General features: G+C 40.1%; 1 protein-coding gene across 2 annotated transcripts in view; it reads right to left on the bottom strand.

The window, feature by feature from the left end:
- Positions 1 to 24,944, bottom strand: part of LOC130355786 (uncharacterized) — a 477,167-nt gene that overhangs the window by 242,150 nt on the left and 210,073 nt on the right. For both annotated transcript variants that reach the window (XM_056556452.1, XM_056556451.1), the window contains 7 exons: positions 24,092 to 24,343; positions 22,635 to 22,877; positions 21,397 to 21,543; positions 19,223 to 19,407; positions 13,254 to 13,804; positions 12,953 to 13,125; positions 12,705 to 12,863 (listed from right to left, as the gene is read on the bottom strand). In XM_056556452.1, the coding sequence (XP_056412427.1) occupies positions 12,705 to 12,863; positions 12,953 to 13,125; positions 13,254 to 13,804; positions 19,223 to 19,407; positions 21,397 to 21,543; positions 22,635 to 22,877; positions 24,092 to 24,343 (1,710 nt within the window). The remainder of the gene's footprint in view (positions 1 to 12,704; positions 12,864 to 12,952; positions 13,126 to 13,253; positions 13,805 to 19,222; positions 19,408 to 21,396; positions 21,544 to 22,634; positions 22,878 to 24,091; positions 24,344 to 24,944) is intronic.

The raw sequence follows: 24,944 nt of genomic DNA, 5'->3' as shown, positions 1-24,944 counted from the left end.
ACTAAACTATAACACTGAGTGCAGTCCACTGAACGATATAAAGAAAAGACACTAGCACCACCTAATGGGCAGTGAGAATCTTGTCATCACAACACAGCCTGATAATTTTAATTCTCATTTTTGTTGTCATAAATACAATTAGATTTTAATAAAGATAAAAGTTATATTTTAGGGGGGTCTTTAGTTATTGGTACCATTCCCCGGAGGGGCCGTCCCCTCCAATAAGGGGATTAGTCATTTATATTATAGGATAAAAGCCTTGTCTTCCTTTGCGATGTATGAATAAAGTTTTACCAAGAAGAGAAAGTAAATATAAGTGGCAGCTCAATCGCACATGTCTTGTAGTTAGTGATGTAGAGCAAAGAAAGTGTGTTGATATGGGAAGATGAGAACACTGTGCCTTGCATTAAAGGGCAGTGTAGCTGTAAATAATATGAATGACATTATGAGCCACAGTAGCTGCCAGCACTATGGCAATGAGCACTTTGGATGGCACTGTCGCTGTAGACATTGTAGTGTTTAAAGACTGTGGGAATTATGGCTTTTTGGAATCATGAGACACTGATAATTTTTTTATGGTATACTATGGTTGCAGGCTCTATGGAGTACCATGACTGGTGTGGGCATTATGGTGGCATATGGCATTGGGTACTATTGCTGTAAACACTATACATATCGTTATGTTTGACATTATGCAAGTACTGTGGACACTTTTGCGTCAATTAGAGTAGTCAGGTATTTTAATAATACAAGTTCAAGACAAGCTATTCCATATGGAGAACTAATAATATACATTTCCTAAACACTTCATTAGATTATTATAATCATTTCCAACAATAATGATAATGGTGTCCATCATACCCCAAAAATATATTTATACTGTAACTGTTCTTTTAGTGCTGGCTGCACCGTGAACAGTTGGGTTACAATAAATAAAGTATCATTTCAAAAAATTTTGAGAACCATTTATTTCAAATTGTGATGTTGTGCCAAATGATACATTCCACTCTGCTGCATTGACAAACTCAGTTACATCTGCACATGACCTATTTTTATTACTCTATATTGGTGTTAACTTTGTAACATGCTCGAAGCCAATTTGACATAAGCGTTCTTGCAGTAAAACATTGTCAAATGGCCAGAGAGTGCAATGAAATACCAGTTACTTAGAGAGTGCATTAATAGCTATTCAGAAACTATTCAGAAACTACACCAAGTAAATCCATAAGCAATAGTTACATATCTCCGCACCAGTTATTAAAAGTGCAGGTTTATTTAATGTATGGTGACAACGGTTGTATTGTTATTATTAAACTAAAGGACATACATACAGAAAAACAAGTTAATAGTAAGCATCATCCACAACCATGTGTCAGCTGTCAGGAGCATTAAAGGGGTACTCCAGTGGAAAAGTTTTTTATTTTTTAAATCAACTGGTGCCAGAAAGTTAAACATATTTGTAAATTACTTCTATTTAACAATCTTAATCCTTCCAGTACTTATCAGCTGCTGTATGCTCCACAGGAAGTTGTATTTCTTTATGGAATTCTTTTTAAGGATGCATTCCCACCTAGCGTATACGCATATTTCACGCTGCGCAAAATTTACGGCATTAGCGGGAAATACACTGCGTATTCCTTGCTCACTATACACACACAGGGCTTTCCGGCGGCAGCCCTATGTGTGTAATGAGTTTTGGAGGTGGGGCCATGCGCCGGAGTGACTGTGACGCGCGGCTCCGCCTCCAAAACTCACTGCACACATAGGGCTGCTGCCTGAAAGCCCTGTGTGTACAGTGAGCCAGGAATACGCAGCGTATTTCCCGCTGCTGCTGTAAATTTTGCGCAGCGTGCAATACGCTGCGTAGACGCCATGTGGGAACGTACCCTTAATCTGATCACAGTGATCTCTGCTGACACCTCTGTCTGTATCAGGAACTGTCCAGAGCAGGAGAAGTTTGCTATGGGGATTTGCTTGTACTCTGGACAGCGAGCATGTTGGTCACAATAAAGCTCTTGAAGTATCCATGGATCCCTTTTCTTTGTTCCAGACAGTGCCGGGTTATCCTGTCTTCCACTGAAGTCTTTTGCTATATTACAGGACAGTTCCTGACATGGACGGAGGTGTCAGCAGAGAGCACTGTGGTCAGACTGAAAAGAATTTCAGAGAGAAATGCAACTTCCTGTGGAGCATACAGCAGCTGATAAGTACTGGAAGGATTAAGATTTTTAAACAGAAGTAATTTACAAATCTGTTTAACTTTCTGGCACAAGTTGATTTTAAAAAATTGCTTTCCACCAGAGTACCCCTTTAAATGGGTACTCCGCCCCTAGGCATCTTGTCTCCTATCCAAAAGGATAGGGGATAAGATGTCAGATCGCCAGGGGTCCCGCTGCTGGGGACCCCGGGGATCGCTGCTGCAGCGCCCCGCTATCATTACTGCGCAGAGCGAGATCGCTCTGCACGTAACGACGGGCAATACAGGGGCCGGAGCATCGTTATGACACGGCTCCGCCCCTCGTGACGTCACGTCCCGCCCCCGTAAATACAAGTCTATGGGAGGGGCGTGGCTGTCGTCACGCCCCCTGCCATAGACTTGCATTAAGGGGACGGGACGTGATGTCATGAGGGGCGGAGCCATGACATCATGCTGCTCCGGCCCCTGTATCGCCCGTCATTACACACAGAGCGAACTCGCTCTGTGCAGTAATGATAGCGCGGTGCTGCAGCGGCGATCCCCGGGGTCCCCAGCAGCGGGACCCCTGGCGATCTGACATCTTATCCCCTATCCTTTGGATAGGGGATAAGGTGCCAGGGGCGGAGTACCCCTTTAAGCAAAACATTTTGCAGATCATTCATGTTTACATCCAAATGACACATATTTATTTTCTTCTAATTCCAAGTAAAAAGGTACAGTCTATTTCAATACCAATTACCTGGTGGAAGATTTAGTTAGGCAACTATTTGGGGGATAAATGATCACTGATTTATGAATAATAAGCAGCATTTCAATAATCTATGCAAAATAATCCCTTACATCTCAAGACAACTTTCTAACCATTATACTCTCTAGCAATCACTCAAAGGAAGTTAAATGGTTTTGATTTATAACCTTAACCTACAGGGCCCGATACATTTGCTCTACCAGTGTGTAAATTCTACAAATGCAATTCTCATTGCCTCTAGAGAACCAATCTAAGTCAACATTATGCATGAGCTGAGCATAGAATTCTCTACTCTCTTATTTAACTCATTAAATTTGCACTGAACATCTTGCAATTAAAATTTCACACATAATTCTTCTTATGATTGACATTTGGCCTTGGTAAAAATGAGTTTAAATTGGTTTCTTTGAACACATGAAGAAATTGGGATAGATGCAGGGATGTGTTTCTTCTTAGTTAAAGGGGTATTCCGCCCCTAGACATCTTATCCCCTATCCAAAGGATAGGGGATAAGATGTCAGATCGCCGCGGTCCTGCTGCTGGGGACCCCCGGGATCCCCACTGCGGCACCGCGCTATCATTACAGCACAGAGCGAGTTCGCTCTGTGCGTAATGACGGGCGATACGGGGGACGGAGCAGCGTGACGTCATGGCGCCGCCCCTCGTGACATCACGGCCCGTCCCCTTAATGCAAGTCTATGGGAGGGGGCGTGACAACCGCCACGCCCCCTCCCATAGACTTGTATTGAAAGGGGCGGGCCGTGACATCACGAGAGGCGGAGCCGTGACGTAACGATGCTCCGGCCCCTGTACCGCCCATCATTACGTGCAGAGCGAACTTGCTCTGTGCTGTAATGATAGCGCGGTGCCGCAGCGGGGATCCCGGGGATAAGATGTCTAGGGGCGGAATACCCCTTTAAAGAGGTACTCCGATGGAAAAATATTCTAATCAACTGGTGCCAGAAAGTAACAGATTTGTAAATTACTTCTATTTAAAATCTTAATCCTTCCAGTACTTAGCTGCTGTATAATGCATAGAAAGTAGTATAGTTATTTTCTGTCTGACCACAGTGCTCTCTGCTGACACCTCTGTCTCTGAAAGGAACTGTCCAGAGCAGGAGAAGTTTGCTATGGGGATTCGTTCCTGGTCTGGAACGTTTCTGACATGGACAGAGGTGTTAGCAGAGAGCACTGTGTTCAGACAGAAAAGAACTATACAACTTCCTCTGTAGCATACAGTAGCTGATAAGTACAGGAAGGATTAAGATTTTTAAATAGAAGTAATTTACAAATATGTTTTAACTTTTTGGCGCCAGCTGATTTGAAAATATTTGTTTTCCATTGGAGTACCCCTTTAATGGGGGAGATTTCTCATTGTGCATTCTGCTACACACGTTTTAATAACTAATTTACCAGTCTCAAGCTATGTTTACGTGGGCCTAATTTATTAAAAGTTGCATATATTTGGCGCATGACCACATGTGTGGGACTGTGTAAAGCTGCTACAAACAAGTTTTGTAAGTGGAGAGATTACAGGTATTGGTCTGCGACATTTGGAGAAAAGTCCCACATGATTAAATCACAACCACTCCCTCCCCTGTGCCGTATGTGCAGGTACATGGGAAGGAGGCGGGTGGGCAAGGGGTTTCAGCATCACAGGGCTTACTCTGCCTGTTAGGCCTGAAAGGAGGAGGGGAGAATCACTACGGCATCACACAGCAGGTCAGGACCAGGAGGACATGTCTGTATGCTGTCTGTGCAGTGTGCCTTGCCCCTCCTCCTCTCAGTTACATTCTTGTGTCTGCACCGGTTCCCTTCATGGCCATGGGGTCAGAAGCAGGTGGAGGAAACCTAACTGGACTGACACTGATCTAATATAGCAGTCAGTGGCCCAGATTTATCAAAATGTGTTAAAGTAAAACTAGATTGATTTTCCCACAACAACCAATCAAAGCTTAGCTTACACTTTACCAGAGCTAGTTAGCTGAGCTGTGATTGGTTGTTGTGGGAAAATCACTCAATTTTTTTCTCACGCAGTCTGATAAATCTGGGCCAGTGTGTATTGTATTAGTGTAAATAAAGCCATATGTGTATGTATATACAGTCATGGCCGTAAATGTTGGCACCCCTGAAATATTTCTAGAAAATGAAGTATTTCTCACAGAAAAGGATTGCAGTAACACATGTTTTGCTATACACATGTTTATTCCCTTTGTGTGTATTGGAACTAAACCAAAAAAGGGAGGAAAAAAAGCAAACTGGACATAATATCAAACCAAACTCCAAAAATGGGCTGGATAAAATTATTGGCACCCTTAACTTAATATTTGGTTGCACACCCTTTGGAAAAAATAACTGAAATCAGTGGCTTCCTATAACCATCAATAAGCTTCTTACACCTCTCAGCCGAAGTATTGAACCACTCTTCCTTTGCAAACTGCTCCAGGTCTCTCTAAGGGTCCGTTCACATGGAGTAAATCAAGAGGAATTCACGGCGAAAAATTTACGGGCGGAAAACATCATTTTATTTTTGCACGAAATTTGTGCGGAATTCGCGCGGAGTTGCGTGAGGAAATGGGGGAGAAAGAAGTGAAGGTTTTTTCAGCCATTTCCACGCGAATTCCGTGCAAATTCCGCGTGAAAACGATGTCGGGCGGAATTTTTTTTACCATTGACTTCTATTGATTTCTGCTAGCGGATTCCGCTTGAAGAATGAACATGCTCATTCTTCAAGCGGAGCTGAATTCTGCATCGGAATTCCGCTAGCAAAATTTCTGTAGTGTGGACAGGACAGCGGAAAAAACATTAAAGTCAATGGGCAGAGGAGATGTGAATTAATTTGGAGCGGAGAATTCAAGAGGAATTACTCGAGTAAACTCCTCTTGAATTACTCTGTGTGAACGCACAATTATTGGATTGGACTCTCCACGGGGGTTCAATGGGATTTACATCTGGACTCATTGCTGGCCACTTCAGAACTCTCCAGCGCTTTGTTGCCATCCATTTCTGGGTGCTTTTGACATATGTTTGGGGTCATTGTCCTGCTGGAAGACCCAAGATCTCTGACACTGCGCTGTACAGTGCGACCCAAAATCCGTTGGTAATACTCAGATTTCATGATGCCTTGCACACATTCAAGACACCAAGTGCCAGAGGCTGCAAAACAACCCCAAAACATCATTGAACCTCCACAATATTTCACTGTAGGTACTGTGTTCTTTTCTTTGTAGGCCTCATTCCATTTTCGGTAAACAGTAGAATGATGTGCTTTACCAAAAAGCTCTATCTTGGTCTCATCTGTCCACAAGATGTTTTCAAAGAAGGATTTTGGCTTACTCAAGTTCATTTTGGCAAAATGTAATCTTGCTTTTTTATGTCTCTGTGTCAGCAGTTGGGTCCTCCTGGGTCTCCTGCCATAGCGAATCATTTCATTTAAATGTCGACGGATAGTTAGCGCTGGCACTGATGCTCCCTGAGCCTGCAGGACAGCTTGAATATCTTTGGAACTTGTTTGGGGCTGCTTATCCACCATCTGGACTATCCTGTGTTGACACCTTTCATCAATTTTTCTCTTCCGTCCAGGCCCAGGGAGATTAGCTACAGTGCCATGGGTTGCATACTTCTTGATAATGTTGCGCACTGTGGACAAAGGCAAATCTAGATCTCTGAAGGTGGACTTGTAACCTTGAGATTGTTGATATTTTTCCACAATTTTGGTTCTCAAGTCCTCAGACAGTTTTCTTCTCCTCTTTCTATTATCCATGATTGGTTTGGCACACACAGACACACAATGCAAAGACTAAGTGAACTTCTCTCCTTTTTATCTCCTTTAAGGTGTGATTTTATATTGTTCACACCTATTACTTGCCCCAAGTGAGTTTAAAGGATCCTTTTCTGTGAGAAATACTTCATTTTCTTGAAATATTTCAGGGGTGCCAACACTTACGGCCATGACTGTATGTGTATACTTTAAATGTGTTTATATATGAATGTATGTGTGTGTTTATATATGTATGTGTGTCCCCTTTCCTTTATAGCCATTTTTTAAATAGGATATGTATATTGGAGGAAAGGGTGGCTAGAACTAGTTGGTGTGATTTGGGCATTTTTTGTTGTTGTTGTATTTTAATTTATTAATGAACATCAGATTTTAAGGCAGCAGGAATCCTTTCTCAGATAAGACAGAAGTGAACCCGTTCTGAAACAAACTACTGTGACTGAGAAAAGCTTCTTTCTGCCTAAAAATCTAATGAGCAGTAATATGAGCTCTCCCTTCACATCACTGGTCTAGTCCTGAGCACATGTGCTCTGTTTTTACAGCCTGTGACGTGATGTCAAAGCTAGAAGGGAGAGAGCTGATAATGGAAAATCTGGACAGTAGACATGTGAAATTCGGTTCGGCACGAATGTCTAATTTACCGAATTTTACCGTTTTCGGGCATTCGGACCGATACGAATGCACGAAAACATATTTTGAACATTCCTGAATAGCCATGATAATACGAATAGCACAATAACGAATGCATTCGTTATTTACCGAATGCAAGCGGTAAATAACGAATGCATTTGTTATCCGTAAACGAATGTAAAGAATTCATTCTAATAACAAAAATAATAAAAGGGATACAGATACGGTTTGATTTTTTGGATATATTCGGTATTCGGGTACATTCAGTAAATCTTTTTATTATTTTTTGGACTTTAGCGATCCGAAAAAATTATGGAGATACCTTTTTTATTAAAATTTCGTAGGGTACCATGAAAAAATTATAATAAAAAAGATACAGTAGTGATGGAAAAAAATGTATCAAACGAAATGTATCTTTTTTATTATGAAATGTTTATTAATTTTTAAACAGGGATCAATTTATGTGAGCGGGTAAAGCACAAAAAATGTAGCCGACAATAATAAAAATGTAGTGTGTGCATGTTTTTCACTTTTTTTTTTTTTATGTTTTAGGTAGTACTACTACTCCCAGCATGGAACACACTCTTCCATGATGGGAGTAGTAGTTACCTGTACTAATTGACAGATCGCCGGGGTCCCTTGCGATCCTCTTGTATAATGTATAGATGCGGCGGCCACTCTTCTATGGTCCCCTGCACTCACGTATATATACACATAATCATATTTCCCGCAGCGCTGTGATTGCCCAGATGGTTCCAGCCAATCACAGCTCTCTGTGAGAAATAGGAATATGTGTATATATACGGCCATGCAGGGGACCATAGGAGAGCGGCCGCCGCATCCATACATTATACAGGAGCATCACAGCGGGTGTCAGGAGTGATACCCGCAGTGATCTTTCCTTTACTACAAGTACTACTACTCCCAACATGGAGTACATTCTGCTCCATGCTGGGAGCTGTAGTACCTGCATTAATAGACAGATCGCAGCGGGTGTCAGAAGTTACACTCGCTGCGATATGTCTATTAATGCAGGTACTACAGCTCCCAGCATGGAGCAGAGTGTGCTCCATGTTGGGAGTATTAGTACCTGCAGTAAGGGACAGATGTCACTACTCCTGACACCCGCTGATATCCTCCTTATGCGAATGTCGGGATCAGCTGTTCTCAGGGCTACAGAGCCGGCAGAACAGCTGACGCTGAGCCGTAGGTATACATCTTATATCTACTGCCCAGCAAGAACTTACAGTGAGCCTGCAATGTGTTTACAGTATACACATTGCTGGCTCACTTAACCCCTTGCTGAGCTGTGCGCTATGCGCAAGCCCAGCAAGGAAAGAGTTAACTTACACTGCTGGACCGTGTAGGTTAACCCTTTGGGCGGAATACACTATATACAGCTATCTATAGATAGCTGTATAAAGTGTATACAGTAGACGAAGTCCGCTTACTTCCCTCGAGTACCGGGCAGGTCAGTGTAGCTCTGCCCCCTAGTGATGACGTCATTAGGGGGCGGAGCGACAGAATGGAACAAGGCTAGTTAATCTGAAGCTCTGTTCACATTGTCCCTTTTGTATAATGTGAACAAACCCTTCTGGCAGTGTCTACCCAGACAGGGAGATTGTTGCTAAACTACAACTCCCAGCATGCCCAGACAGCCAAAGGCTGTCTGGGCATGCTGGGAGTTGTACTTTTGCACCAATTGGTGGCTCCCTGTTTCAGTAGACATTACATCAAGGGTGCCCTCCCCAGTGGACAGCGCCAAAAATGTCATAACCAATTTTTTGTGTTTTTTTTTCTTCTCGTTTCAGATCCGTGTATGCAGAGGATTACTGCGGATTCGATGGATTACGGCGGATTATTTTTTTTCTTTTAATAAAATGGTTAACGAGGGCTGTGGGGGAGTGTTTTTTTAAATAAAATAATTTTTCCAATGTGTTGTGTTTTTTTTTAATTGAATTTTCAGGCTTAGTAGTGGAAGCTGGTCTTATTGACTTATTGACTTATTGAATCCATTACTAAGCCAGGGCTTAGTGCTAGCCCCAAAAACAGCTAGCGCTAACCCCCAATTATTACCCCGGTACCCACCGCCACAGGGGTGCCGGGAAGAGCCGGTACCAACAGGCCCGGAGTGTCAAAATTGGCGCTCCTGGGCCTAGGCGGTAACAGGCTGGCGTTATTTAGGCTGGGGAGGGCCAGTAACAATGGTCCTCGCCCACCCTGGTAACGTCAGGCTGTTGCTGTTTGGTTGGTATTGTGCTGAGAATGAAAATACGGGGAACCCTACACATTTTTTTATTTATTTAAATAAAATTAAAAACGCATACGGTTCCGCGTATTTTCATTCTCAGCACAATACCAACCAAACAGCAACAGCCTGACGTTACCGGGGTGGGCGAGGACCATTGTTACTGGCCCTCCCCAGCCTAAATAATGCGTGCCTGTTACTGCCTAGGCCCAGGAGAGCCTTTTTTGACGCTCCGGGCCTGTTGGTACTGGCTGTTCCCGGCACCCCTGTGGCGGTGGGTACCAGGGTAATAATTGAGGGTTAGCGCTAGCTGTTTTTGGGGCTAGCACTAAGCACTGGCTTAGTAATGGATTCAGTAAATAAGACCAGCTTCCACTACTAAGCCTGAAAATTCAATAAAAAGAACAACACAACACATTGGAAAAATTATTTTATTTAAAAAAACACTCACCCTCACCCTATTAAAAGAAAAAAAAATTATCCGCTGTAATCCATCGAATCCGCAGTAATCCTCTGCATACACGGATCTGAAACGAGAAGAAAAAAAACACAAAAAATTGGTTATGACATTTTTGGTGCTGTCCGCTGGGGAGAGCACCCATGATGCTATGTCTACCCAAACAGGGAGCCACCAATTGGTGCAAAACTACAACTCCCAGCATGCCCAGACAGCCTGTCTGGGCATGCTGGGAGTTGTAGTTTAGCAACAGCTGGAGTCTCCCTGTCTGGGTAGACACTGCCAGAAGGGTCTGTTCACATTATACAAAACAGACAATGTGAACAGAGCTTCAGATTAACTAGCCTTGTTCCCTTCTGTAGCTCTGCCCCTAATGACGTCATCACTAGGGGGCGGAGCTACACGGACCTGCCCGGTACTCGAGGGAAGTAAGCGGACTTTGTCTTCTGTATACACTATATACAGCTATCTATAGATAGCTGTATATAGTGTATACCGCCCAAAGGGTTAACCTACACTGTTCAGCAGTGTAAGTTAACTCTTTCCTTGCTGGGCTTGCGCATAGCGCACAGCTCAGCAAGGGGTTAAGTGAGCCAGCAATGTGTATACTGTATACACATTGCAGGCTCACTGTAAGTTCTTGCTGGGCAATAGATATAGGATGTATACCTACGGCTCAGCGTCAGCTGTTCTGCCGGCTCTGTAGCCCTGAGAACAGCTGATCCCGACATTCACATAAGGATGATATCAGCGGGTGTCAGGAGGAGTGACATCCCTGGGATCTGTCCCTTACTGCAGGTACTAATACTCCCAACATGGAGTACACTCTGCTCCATGCTGGGAGCTGTAGTACCTGCATTAATAGACATATTGCAGCGAGTGTAACTTCTGACACCCGCTGCGATCTGTCTATTAATGCAGGTACTACAGCTCCTAGCATGGAGCAGAGTGTACTCCATGTTGGGAGTAGTAGTACTTGTAGTAAAGGAAAGATCACTGAGGGTATCACTCCTGACACCCGCTGTGATGCTCCTGTATAATGTATGGATGCGGCGGCCGCTCTCCTATGGTCCCCTGCACGGCCGTATATATACACATATTCCTATTTCTCACAGAGAGCTGTGATTGGCTGGAACCATCTGGCCAATCACAGCTCTGCGGGAAATATGAATATGTGTATATATTCGTGAGTGCAGGGGAACATAGAAGAGCTGCCGCCGCATCTATACATTATACAAGAGGATCGCAAGGGACCCCGGCGATCTGTCAATTAGTACAGGTAACTACTACTCCCATCATGGAATAGTGTGTTCCATGCTGGGGAGTAGTAGTACTACCTAAAAAAAATTTTTTTTAAAAGTGAAAAACACGCAGGCAATACATTTTTATTATTGTCTGCTACATTTTTAGTGCTTTACCCGCTCACATAAATTGATACCTGTTTAAAAATTAATAAACATTTCATAATAAAGATACATTTCGTTAGATACAATTTTTTCCATCACTACTGCATCTTTTTTATTATTATTTTTTTATGGTACCCTACGAAATTTTAATAAAAAAGGTATCTCCATAATTTTTTAGGATCGCTAAAGTCCAAAAAAGAATAAAAAGATTTACCAAATGTACCCGAATACCGAATGTATCCGAAAAAAATCAAACCGAACACCCGAATACCGAATGTATCCGAAAAATGTAAACCAAAAATATTACCGAACCGAAAAAATTTTCTAAAACGGAAAAACGAGACGAAACGAAAATTTTTCTAGTGCACAAGTCTACTGGACCGTATGGCTAATAAACATACACAGGTTGTTTCTTTCACTAGACAACCCCTTTAACATTGCAATACATAATTTCCATTATTAACTAGGGCCGACGTATCAGACTCAGTTACATAGAGAGAGTACACACTCACTGAGTGCTGTGTGCACAGCAACTGGAAAGGCAAGAACAGTAGCTAAGATCCATATCACATCTCTGTGCCACTGCGGACATTGCAAGGACATTTAGAACCCCCCCCCCCCCCCCCCCATACACACACAAACCAGAAAACCTGGACTTTAAAGCCTATGGGCGGTCGGCAAGGGGTAAAAAAATAATTTGTTTTTAGGTTGCCATATTCTGATATTATGGTTTAACTATTTTTATTGAACAGAGTTGTAGTTGTTTGAGAGTTGATGTTTCATTGGTATCACTTCCAGGTATCATGGACATTGAACGAGTCCCCGATACCATTCAAATGCCGGACATCGGCACACACATTCGCTCCATAAGACGCACAGACATTTCCTTCCCACTTTTGGGGGGAGAAAAAGTGTGTCTTATGGAGCGAAAAATACGGTATATGATGTGCTGAGTCAACATATAGGACACATCCATAAGATAACTATATTGAAATAATTATACATATATTTTTTTGTGGTTGTTACAATAACTACTTTACTGTGTGAATATGTATGTTTACGTGTAAACCCATGGCAGCCTGCCTCTAGGTGATGTTGTTATTAATAAAGTTGGGCAATGGGAAATTATTATGTTTTTCATGTTTGAGCTTCTGCTTACTATATTTTTCCTTTCCCCCGGACACACGGTTCATCTCTTAACATTAAAGTTATTTATTTCCTTTGAGTAAAATAAAATTACCTTAGAAGTCAGAATCCTGTAATACTGCACTGCACCTTGGAGCCATCTCATAAGGCTTCCTGCTGCTGCATTACCGGCTGCCTTTTTCTCCATGTTCTCAGGTGTAAACTGAGTTTTCTTTGTGTTTGTTTCAAGAAGCTCCAGTGTAGACTGAGATAGCTAAACATGATAAATTGTACATTGTCAAAAAAAACATAATGCAAAACACAGCAAATAATTAAAAATAGATTTATACAAAAAAATTTCACCTGTGAATTTTGGAAAGTTGACAACTCATTCAGAAAGCGATCTAAATTGGCCATCTGCCTCTTAGCTCCCTTTGCCCATGTAAGATCGGCATTAGGTGACTTAAGAATAATAATGGTAGATGCCATCAGCTCTTCAATGTCCACGTCTGGTTTCTGCATTGCACGCAGTTCTCCTGTAAGTTAAATGATGGCATAAAAAAAAATGTTGTTACTGTTTCTGCTTACATCAGGATGCTCCTTCATACACTTACTGTAGTGTGCTTGTTGATACTGGCACAAGGCAAAAACAACTGTTCATTACCTAAAGCTGTGATATCCATGTTGACCACCAGTTCCTTAATATTTTCTATTATGGCAGAGCATTTGTATTCTGATTTCTCTAGTGCAACTTGGTATTCTGGGAGCAGAGATCTGAACTTCTTAATCTTCTCTAACTGTCGATGGACAACATGGATCTTCTGTTCCACCACAGCCTTGTCCTGAGCAATCTGGTGTAAAATTTTCAATGTCGCTTCTTTGTGTTGCTCAAGTACATTTCTTTCATGGGTAAGGTCATCAGTCAATTTTCCATGTGTTTTTTGGTTTGTATTAATGTGACTAAGGGTTTCCATGGCCACCTCATGCTCCTTTTGAATTAGGGCATACTGGTCTTGTAAAAGGGCTTTGAAACACTGAACAAATTTCTCAAAGTTTGCATTGGTTATATTTCCATAATTTTGACAGGTTGCTTTGGCATGCTCAGTGACAGAAAGGTGCATGGATGACAAGAGATGACACATATTTTCAATTTCCTGCTTTGTCAACATGTTCAAATCTTGAATATGACAACATGCATGTTCTACTAGGTCTTCCCTAGAAGACAAATGGGACATATTAGTATGAATGCACTGTAGGCGGGAAAAGTAAAAAGATTGGGATTTTAAATTCCCTTTTGTTCTGTCAGTACATTTACAGACTATAGGATTTCATTTAATGCAGCCTACAATCTGTGAGTGGAAGCCCCCTAAAAATAATTAGACTGCTGACAGATCCACAAGGAAATACAGGGGCAGTTCAGACTTCATACAATCCTATATGATATGATTAGTTTTGACCCAAGGCCCATAGTGTTTCCAATATTAACATTATAATAAGTGACACAAAATAAATAGAAATGAAAATGCATTCATTGTCATTTCATACATATTATCAGATGTTTCCCCTTATATATAGACCAAATGTTAATCTTTGATACTGATCTAAATTTACAAGGCTTAAAAATTTCTCATTTTTGGATGAAAATAATGTGCTTTTATCCAAAGTAAAAATAAGCAAGTCTTGTTATCTCTATTGATACATGGTACATTAAATGGCACAAACAGAAAAAAGCAAGGTAGATCCCACTCTTCATAGATAGCACACCCTCGGGATATGAGTCCTGGAGCAAGGATGCAGGGAGCCGCCACTCCCCGTATACAATGAAGAAATAACAGAGGAAAAAATCCAGCTCCTGGTGAAATATAGGATCCTAAAACTTTTATTTGTGCACATTAAAAAAAGGGAATGTCACGGGAAGTGGCAAGTAACATGTCACTCTAAAAACAAGAGTAAACGCCGACGCGTTTCGAGCTATTGCTCTTAGTCATGCAATTGTTTTTAAAAGTTAGGTTTTAGGATCCTATTTTTCACCAGGAGCTGGATTTTTTCCTCTGTTATTTCTTCATACATTAAATGGTACCATTTGAAAAATACAAGTTTTTATGGCTATGACTAAAATGTTGACAGAAAAAAAAATTTAAGCACCTTTAAAACCGAGAATAACAAACAAATTGGACGCATTTAAAATGAAGATAGAACATTTTAACATTTGTTAGTGGTTAGGTTACAATCAGCTAGAAATGCCGCAATAAAGGCTAGATGTAAGGGCTGTGTGTTCAGCATTCTACAGAATAGGAGGTGCCAGGAAATATCTAGTAGGTGATAATGTCATTCTGTGGTTCACAGTGAGTCAGCTTACCCAGGATAGTCACTTCCTCTGACATATTATACACTATGATTTTTTTAGTCAGACTGGTGAACGCATGACCCATTTAGAGTAATGAACCACATGGATGCAGCTGAAATAAAATGGATAGTGCTGTAGAAATAATGATGGTGAGTGTGTACAACGTGGTTAAAAAAAAACTGAAATAAGGCAACATGTGATTAAAAAGTGTATATTAAAAAATATTTTTTAAATATAAAAAAGTCCATTCTCTTATAAGAATTAAAATCTCCCCAAATTTAAAGTAAAAAAAAAAAAATTTGAAAAACACATAATTGGTATCGCCATATGTCGAATTGTCTGAACTGTTAAAATATAACTTTATTGATCCCCTAAAGTGAACGGCGTAAATGCGGAAAAAAAAGTCCAAAGCTGTCCAAATACTAAATAAATGGAATAAAATGTGACCAAAAGTCACATTTACACAGAAGTGGTACTGAAACAAACAACAGATCATGATACAAAAAATGAGCCCTCAACAGACCAGTTGTTTTAAAAATACACTCAGGAGCTATTTAGCAGCCAAGACCCAGGGCTAATGAAAGAAGTCACAGATCAAGCTAATGAACGAAGTCACAGATCGAGCTAATGAAGGAAGTCACAGATCGGGCCAATGAAGGAAGTCACAGATCGAGCTAATGAAGGAAGTCACAGATCGGGCCAATGAAGGAAGTCACAGATCGAGCTAATGGAGGAAGTCACAGATCGAGCTAATGAAGGAAGTCACAGATCGGGCCAATGTCCGGCATTGCCCTTTACCAGTAAATGTCATATAAAGTTCTGCCAGAAGAAAAAAACATCTCATCCTATTTTGCTTCTTGTTTCACAGCTGATTTATAACACTCTGACAAACAAGAAATGTGTATGGCTATTTATGTTATCCTACCCTACAGCAATGAAAAATACAGCAAAACCTCTCCAAAAGACCACTTCTTTGAGAAGACCACCCTTTATTAAGAATACATTGCGTGTGGTAATTTTCTTTGAGAAGATCACCACTACCAAAGACAATTTTTCAATGCAATTTTAGGTGGTCTTTTAAAAGAGGTTTCCCAGTATATAAGTATCAATGCCAGTCAATCATGTGACCTGACCAACTATTCCCCTTATAGAGAAGATTGGCAGGTAACCAGAGTAATGCAGCTGCCGTCTGTACTGTGTATTTAATTTCTTTGCCTTCCCTATGGATTCATTCTGGTTGATGCGTTTTGGAAGTGAGAGACCTTATTGATAATGTTATGTGTATGTTTTTATTTCCCTCTAGCTATTAAATAAAATAAAAGCTTATGCCTGAACACTTGTTATTTTCTGTGTTTGTAGATAAAAAAAAAATAAAAAATCTTGAGAGACCTGGAGCAAGAATTCTGTTTGCTTAGGTCTTAAAGCAGCTGATGAAATTTATCTTGTATGACACTTCTTTTCTCTATATTTAGATGACTTTGAAGCAGATCACATCTGTGTAATAGTATTTGCTTTTTGACAGGCAGCAGATATTTATGTGAATAAATAAATACATAGGCACCTATGACCATGGCTGGAACTGTAGTAGTAGCTGCTGTCACAGGGTACAGAGGGGATATGGGGGGGGAGAGATTTATCAAGCTGTCTTATAGATTTTATTTGTTACCCATAGCAACCAATCACAGGTTAGTTTTCATTTCTCACATCGCTTTGGTGAAATAAAGGATGAGCTCTGATTGGTTGCTACTTGCTATGGGTAACAAAGAGAATCTAAGGCTGCTTTCACACTATGAAAAGTACCGTTATATAACACCCATTATAAAATAGCGGGCAATCGCGGGGTTAAACCACCATTAGAAAATCCCTAACATACGTTAGAAAATCCCATTATAATCTATGGGATTTTTCTAATAGTCGTTTTAACCCGTTATCGCCCGTTATTCATAACGGACGTTATTTTATGACAGGAGATAGTAACAGGAGAAATAGTGTATGCACTATTTCTTCCGTTCAATCGCCTGTCACAAAATAACACCTGTTATGAATAACGGGCGATAACGGGTTAAAACGACTATTAGAAAAATCCCATAGACTATAATGGGATATTCTAACGTATGTTAGGGATTTTCTAATGGTGGTTTAACCCCGCGATCGCCCGCTATTCTATAACCCGCGATCGCCCGCTATTCTATAACGGGTGTTATATAACGAGTACTTTTCATAGTGTGAAAGCAGCCAAAAGACAACCTGATAAATCTCCCTCATTGTTCTTTTTCATAGAGAAATAATCAGGTTCTGCTGGCTAGTTTTAATATGTATAAGCTTCTATTGTTTACATAAAGTTTCTATGTTAATTTTCTAAGAGAATAAGCTGAGAATTCCTCTTCTACAGAGATCACTTTTGAGCAGTCACCTCATTATCATTCCTTCCAAACTGCTATGGAAAGTAAGACCTATATAAAGATAGCACACGATAGCTCCCTCTTTACTGCACAATGACCTCTGCAAAGGTCACAGATCAAGCCTACAAAATATTTTATGGAAGACAATGGCCTTCATTTACTAAGAAAATCGGGTTGTAAGTCTATGTTGCTTTCTTACCCGACTGCTTTTTTCCCCTGGTATTTATTATTATGTCGCATCCTGTTTGTCGCACGTGGGTTTTGTTGGTTTTGGTTTCCAACTCCTCTGAGCTGTCGGGAAAAAATCCACAACAATTCAACAAAATCGGGTTGGAAACCTTTATAAATACGTGGGAAAGCTCAGAAATGTCGGGTTACGCCCCTTTTTCGGGTTTGGGAGAATCCACATCGGGTCCGTCGGGAAAAAATGTTGCATCGTGCCGCAGACTGGCGCACGATGTCTGCGACATGGCGCAGACAAAGATGCGACAAAAAAAACCGACAAAAGAGGTCGGGTTTAGAATAGTAAATGAGGGCCAATGGGTGAAATTTTACAGGTTAAGAGCCTTTTTTGGTATAAAAAAGTCGCATAAATGTGTACAACTTTTTGCTAAAGTGATTTTGACTACAATGGCTTTAGTACACACTTTTGCCTTTTCACTTTGCAGTGGTAGCTGATTTATGAATTGCTACTTTTCTTTAAAAAAACAAATAAAACACAAAAAAACTAAACAAAACAATTGCAGATTTGTCGCATAGCCCTCATTTACACTACATACACCAGACCAAACTTGGCTTAGAAAACATTTTTTTTTTAAAGTCGCAATGAGTGAAAAAGTCCTAGAAAAGTAGCAAAGAAGAAATCATATACAGTGGTGTTCTGAAGTGACATTTAAAAAAAAATGCGTCCTAGCACCATACTTTTTCACATGCCCTGCAACAGTTAATACACTTGGTGCATGTACACTTCAACTACACAATCAAAACCTGTGTATAACATCAGTGCACCTACACTGACTTTGATAAATGTCCCCCAATGAGACTACTGGTTCCTATGGTCCGTGTCTCTGAATGCTGTTAACAGCAATACAGGCAACATGGCCACCCCATTAACATGAACTGGTAAAAAATAAAAATCTACTATCATAAAATAAAAATAGATTACAGGAAGACAGTATATATCAGACTTGAGTTTTAATTAGTAAAGAGCATTGACTGGAGTCTTCTCAAGTACTGGCATTTGCTGGTATGTGCACTTTTAGACAGAGGTGATAGGGGTGCAAGGAAGGGGGTAGAGTTATGGGTGAACACACATCCTTCACACCCCACCCACCGCCACTAAGATGGACTTACCCCATTTGGACAACTACTGCTGACTTTTACAGGAGATGTATAAATGTCATCACAGTATTTAGTCATGGCTTTAAAATATAAGGCTCCAATGCTTATTTATTGCGTTCTAGGAATTTTTTTCTGAACATTAATTTTCTAAACAGTATTTTTAATAGCCCAGATTTATTAATCTATTTGACAAAACAGAAAAAAGCTGTTACAACAAGCTCTGGTAAAATGGAACCTGGGCTGTGACCGGTTGTTATGAGCAAATCACTGATTCAGAAAACCTGTATTATTTAAAGATGTTTTTGAGACATGATTAAGAAACATCACCACTCTTGTCATTGGACCGTGTCAGTTATTGCATCTAAGCCTCATACAAGTGGTGCAACTCGCAATTTCCAGTCAGGTATCACAATTCTTCTAGTAAAAGTACTTCAACAGGATGCTGTATGTGCTTTCCAACAATTTAAGTATGACAGTGCAGACAATTTGAAAAATAAGCAGTAACACAGAGGGTTTTATTTATAGTTTAGAATTTGTACTTACCGTAACCACTTGGGGACATAATAAACACTTAATGCATTGAAAAGTGCAGAAAATTCAGTACACCATTTATAAAATGTGGAGCCTGTGTCACTTCGAATAAGGGTCCAGCGAATGTTTAGCTGGACAGACTGCAGGAACAGATTCCAAGCATTTTCTTTAGAGTATGTTAGCCCAGCATTAGTTATCTGGAAAAGATTAGAAGGAAACACCTCAACTGAAAGCAAATGACAAATCTTTGTTCTAAGGTAATTCAATTGGTTGCTGATTCAGTCAGACAAAGCTTACATCTGAATGGGACATACTTGTTAACCACTCCATTCATTGTCTTAAAGGGGTACTCCGCTGCTCAGCATTTGGAACAAACTGTTCCAAACGCTGGAGCCAGCAGCTTGTGACGTCATAGTCCCACCCTCTCGCCCCGCGGGGCATGAGGTCATGAGGGGACGAGGCTGTGACGTCACAAGCTCCTGGCACCGTTTCCAGTGTTCGGAACAGTTTGTTCCATACGTTTAGCAGCGGAGTACCCCTTTAAGGAGTGCATAAGATATATTTACATTAGGTTATGGTCTAAGAATTTGTGGTGCTGGAAGCAAGGTTCGCTCTCTCCTTTTTTTTTTTTTCTTTTTGTATATCCCTTTTGTCAAGTGATCAGGTGGAGTTCCATTACACCAGAGAGATTGCAGCGGCCAGTGAATCTCCAGCTTGTGATATGCGGTTTTATGTTTGTGAGCGGTCAGGAATTTGGCCACTCACTAATTGTAAGTGTAAATACACTCTGTGGATTGTTCTACGTGAACCATATATTATAGAAGAACTTTGCGGGCCGCTCCCAGTGTTTTTTTTTCTGTTTATTTCCTAAGATATTTTCGGCACTCACATAAAAAAAATGAAAGCAGCTGTTGAGTATTCGCAGGTGAACAGGGACTTCGGTATTCCTACTCTCAAGATCATGGGCATCCCAGCAGTCAGGCCTCTTGCAACCACACACATATCCTCAATCCTGATCATAGGTGTTCATGGTGGCAAAACCAGACTGGTGGATCTAAACGGAGTTCCAAGTCCATAAAAAATGTATGATTGTGGACACATAACTTTGGACCTACTAAAAATAAATTAAATCTGACTGGTTTTTAAAATGTTAAAACCTACTTTAACTACTGTTTCATTTACACACTACATTTTGAAATGACCACATACATGAGAACACTAATTTAATTTTTACAAATAAGACTTTAACCTGATTGGCTGAGCGTGCCGTTACTTCCGAGACCAATTAATATCGGAAGGTGGGGGCCAGAGCGAATAAATATAACAGAAAGGCCCTTTCTGGAGACCTCAGGGTCCCATTGGTTGGACCCCTGGAAATCAGATACTTATCCCCTACTCTGTGGATAGAGGATACATTTTGTTAACTGGATAACCCCATTATGGCTGGGTTCACACACAGCATTTTGGTCAATATTTTTAGAAAAAAAAAAAAAAGGAGTTGAACTATAAGGCCATGTTCACACAAGGTAAACAAAAATGTCCGCCTGTTGATTTGCTAGTCTTTAGGCCTTTACCAGTTGAAAACTGGAATATGGCAGGTTTTAAAAATGGATAAATAAAGAATCATTATGATTATTTTTATTATGATTAGGAGCTGTAATCACTCAACTTTGCATTCCTCCATTTCAGAGATGTAACGATCTATAGTCCCTCCAATGATCTTGGTAATCTGTCAGAGGGGCTGGGATGTAATTATAATGTTTTATGTGTTTGCTGTACTTAAAGTGATGGGGGGGGGGGCGTTCATATTTTATGTCCGGGGTGTGTATTAAGCTATGGCCAGTGCTCAGGATCTCATGAGACTCGAGATCCGGTTCATTGAGCACTGTCCTTAGCTGAATACATGGGCCGAAAGAGGTAACACTATGTTGATTTCTTAAGAGTGACCACAGGTACGCTTTAAGCCATTTACGGTGAAAAAACAGGCAATTTTACAGTGTGCAAACATGGCCTAAGATTAGCAGCTTTTTCTGTGTTTTTAACTTATTCCTATTACTGACCAAAATACCTGTGAACCCAGCATAAATGTAATCATTATTTAGATAGACCTTATAGACATATGCTATGTTTTTTAACATGACATTGCATATATAAATTTTAATTTATTTTTATCAACTATATTGTACCTCACTTCTCATGGCATTGGTTATTGTTGCCTGTTTTTCTAGTGTAAAAAGATGTGAAACTGATCCAAATACAACACATTCTGTTATATAAACTAGTGCTGTAGGATCTATTTGTTCTTCTGTGAGGAGGAGGAGAATCTTCTGGCCCTGGAAAGAACAACCGTTGGAATATTAATATTAGGGTTATTATCCAAACATTTTTAGGATCAAGTAAGGTAATTTAATTCTTCTAAAAAAAAATAAAAAAATATGCATTAAACAAATATTATACAAATAAAGAGCACTACTTAAAGCAACAAACCACCATATTCTAGTATATACACAGGGAACAAAGATAGAAACATATTAGTGGTGCTACAGTCAGCATCATCTGTCAATACACATGCAGAAAAAAATAGCTACGTAAAATCCAATGCTTTGTTCCTAATCCATTAAAATGGTGCACATTGGGATAAATATTTACAGCAGATCTGATTTGACAATAATGCAACATAGTGAGTGCTGCTTAATGTTTTTTTTCTTTCTCTGCATGTTTATTTACAGAAAATTATGTCTAAGGATTCCACACTAGTTAAAGGGCACCACTGTGCACAACCGTGGATGGCTAAACGCTTACTTCTTTGTTTTAGTCAATCTATATATCCAGGCAATGGGGTCACAGTGTTGATTTCTTAAGTGTCACAGATTCTCATACAAGTTCTAAAATATTCAACATGACAAAAGAAAAATGGAGTTTAAAAATACCGTTAAGGCATTATAACTACAATAAATGGGCCATTATAGGTCCATTAATTAAGGATCTATTTTAGGGGGCAAAATCAAAGCTTGATTGCCTACCAACAGTGCTAACACCTGTACTTCTTTTCCCTTACTTCTCTGGCTATTCAGCAACTTTTTCTCTTTGTTATCCCATGACAGAGTGCTGGAGAAAGTGCAGAGCAGGCTCTCTGCTGCTCATAGCTCTAGCTAAGCTCCGCTCCCACTTCCTGTGTAGTGTGTTGGTGATTCAGTTACTAGTGCACGGTAAATTCAGTGGAAGTGAGACTCTGGCTGTTGGGGGTAAATAAGCAAATCTAAAGACAACAAATTAGAGATTTTCCTGTAAGCATTCCTGCTATTAAATAGGTCACAAGTTGTGTGAAAAGTTAGTGTTCATTTAACACTAACACTCATAAGATCAAAATACTTTGTTGTGCATACAGTCAATTGATTACTTTTGTACCCGAAGTGTATCTCACCTTTAATCCAGCTTTTATATAACAATCTACAAGTTGAGCTTTGAGTGTTCTGCTTCTCTGTTCCTCATCCTCCATTTTAGTATGTGAGCCAAGATGCACTACGTTAAATCCTGATAGGTGTCCCGCAAGCCGGGCAAGTGCAGAACTATATCGTGGACAGCCCTCTCCACAAAGCAGTGTATGGGCACTTCCATGGGAACTCCATAGATTACGAGCTATACGGCACACCAGATTAATGGTACACTATAAACAATTGGAATTATTAATTTTATGCTATATAAAAGTCAAGGACATCATGTTTTTTATTGATAAAATAACAAGTAGCACTAAAACCCATCACCAGTTTTTTACCACTTTGTTTAGTCTACCATTTAGTTTGTGCTGTAGATCAATCAATAGTGCATTACCTTTGTGGAGCCTTTACATTTAAAGCACATTTACTCCGGAGACAACTCCTTATTCTTCACTAAAAGTAACTTTAGATCTTACATATTTGACTATTAACGACTGCTGGCTATAGTCATTTAAAAGATCTGGATGTTATGACTGATTTTCAAAGAACGTATATGCTGTATAGATAGTATATACTTCACAGTTACTCTGGGTTCACACATAGTATTTCAGTCAGTATTTTGGCATAAAACAGTAAAGGCATAAAACACAAAAAAGGCATAAATCTTTCCATTATAGTTTTTCTTTGTGTTGGTTTCACTACTGTTTTGGCTAAAATACTGACCAAAATACTGTGTGCGAAAAATCTTATATTATGTTATGACATAATATAATAATTGGTTAGAAAACAGTTGAGAAAAGAGTAGAGACAACATTTCAAAAAATATATACTATGTCGCTTTCTCCTTTAACATTTGTGTTCATCTGAGCAAGTAGAAAATGTTGAAATATTGTGCCAATACAAACATGTAATGTAATTTCACAGAAGCTTTTACTAGAAGAGCGTGCTTTTTTATTATTCCTTAACAGGTTATCGACCATCCTGCCTACTGGCAGAGAAGAAAGTTGTGCTTTACCACAGTTGTATTAGTACAGTATGCATGTTCCATCTCTCTGTTTCAAGAAATTAATATTAAAAGCAGCACAATATATAGAGACTGTCTGGAGAAAAAGAGACATAACAGAGATCCTGTGGCTCAGACATATTTCTACAGGAAGACCTTTGTTCTTAGAACAGGCATTGAGTTATCAAATACGTATAGAGAAAAAGGCCATCCATCAATTACAGCCATTTTTAAAGATTAATAAATAGGAACAGAAAATCCGTTTGAAATGAGTCTGTACTTTCCAACAAGTTAAGTCATTTAACAGAGGATTTTTGTAAGAGAAAGATCAATATGTCTTTTGCTCAAGTTCGATGTTCAGTTCGGTGAGCAGACAAAGATCTCCTAAATAATTTATGAGCTAGATTATGAATGACAGCTGAACAAGTCACAGCAACAGACCTGATAAAATGTGATGCTCAATCTGGGATTCACTTTGTTGTGTTCTCTTAGCGCCTCTATTAGCAACTGCTTCACATGGATATAATCAAACGTTTGCCGGTATCCATCTAGGACATGACTAGCGTTGCTGGCCTTCTCGCTTTTCTTCAACAAATTTGTGTCCTGCTGCCTGGCTACCGTTGTGATTAACCCCCCTTCATCCTCCACAATGTTACTAAATAGGGGCTGCTCCTTACTTAGGATGATCTGTGCCTGTAGAACATTGTAATAAGCAATTTAGCAAAGATTGTTATCTTAAAATAAATTTTCTTACATTGTTGTAATTTTTAAAGCAACACAATTACATAAATAGGACATTTTTGAAAAGGGATTTAAAGGGAATCTGACAGCTAGTTCATCCACACTAAAACCAAGTATACTGGGTTATAGTGCGGGTGAACAGCTGTAAAATGAGGGTTCACTTACCAAAATCCGTTGGTTATGTTCATAGTTATCGTTGCAAATAGTTTTATTCCTAATGCGCTCCAGTGTGCATTAGGCTCACCAAGCTTCCCTGCCTCATCTATATTCCGCCCGTAGCCCGCCCCCAGCTTCATCATTCAAATTCTTCACTCTCACATCACTAGGATGTGAGAGCTGACACGGGGAGGTTAGCGCTCTGCTCTCCAGGTGCTGCTGGCTCACTACACCTGGAAGTCAGGTGAAGAATTTAAATAATCAAGACAAGGGGAGGGACGCAGGTGGAATAATATGAGGCAGGGGAGCTTGGCCAGCCAGCTCCCCACCTCCAATGCATGCTGGAGCACAATATAACTATTAACATACATAAATCTGTACAAAAGCCACCAATAAA

Source organism: Hyla sarda, chromosome 2 (assembly GCF_029499605.1).
Source record: "Hyla sarda isolate aHylSar1 chromosome 2, aHylSar1.hap1, whole genome shotgun sequence".
Lineage (NCBI taxonomy): Eukaryota > Metazoa > Chordata > Amphibia > Anura > Hylidae > Hyla > Hyla sarda.
This window is presented reverse-complemented; position numbering and strand designations above follow the sequence as displayed.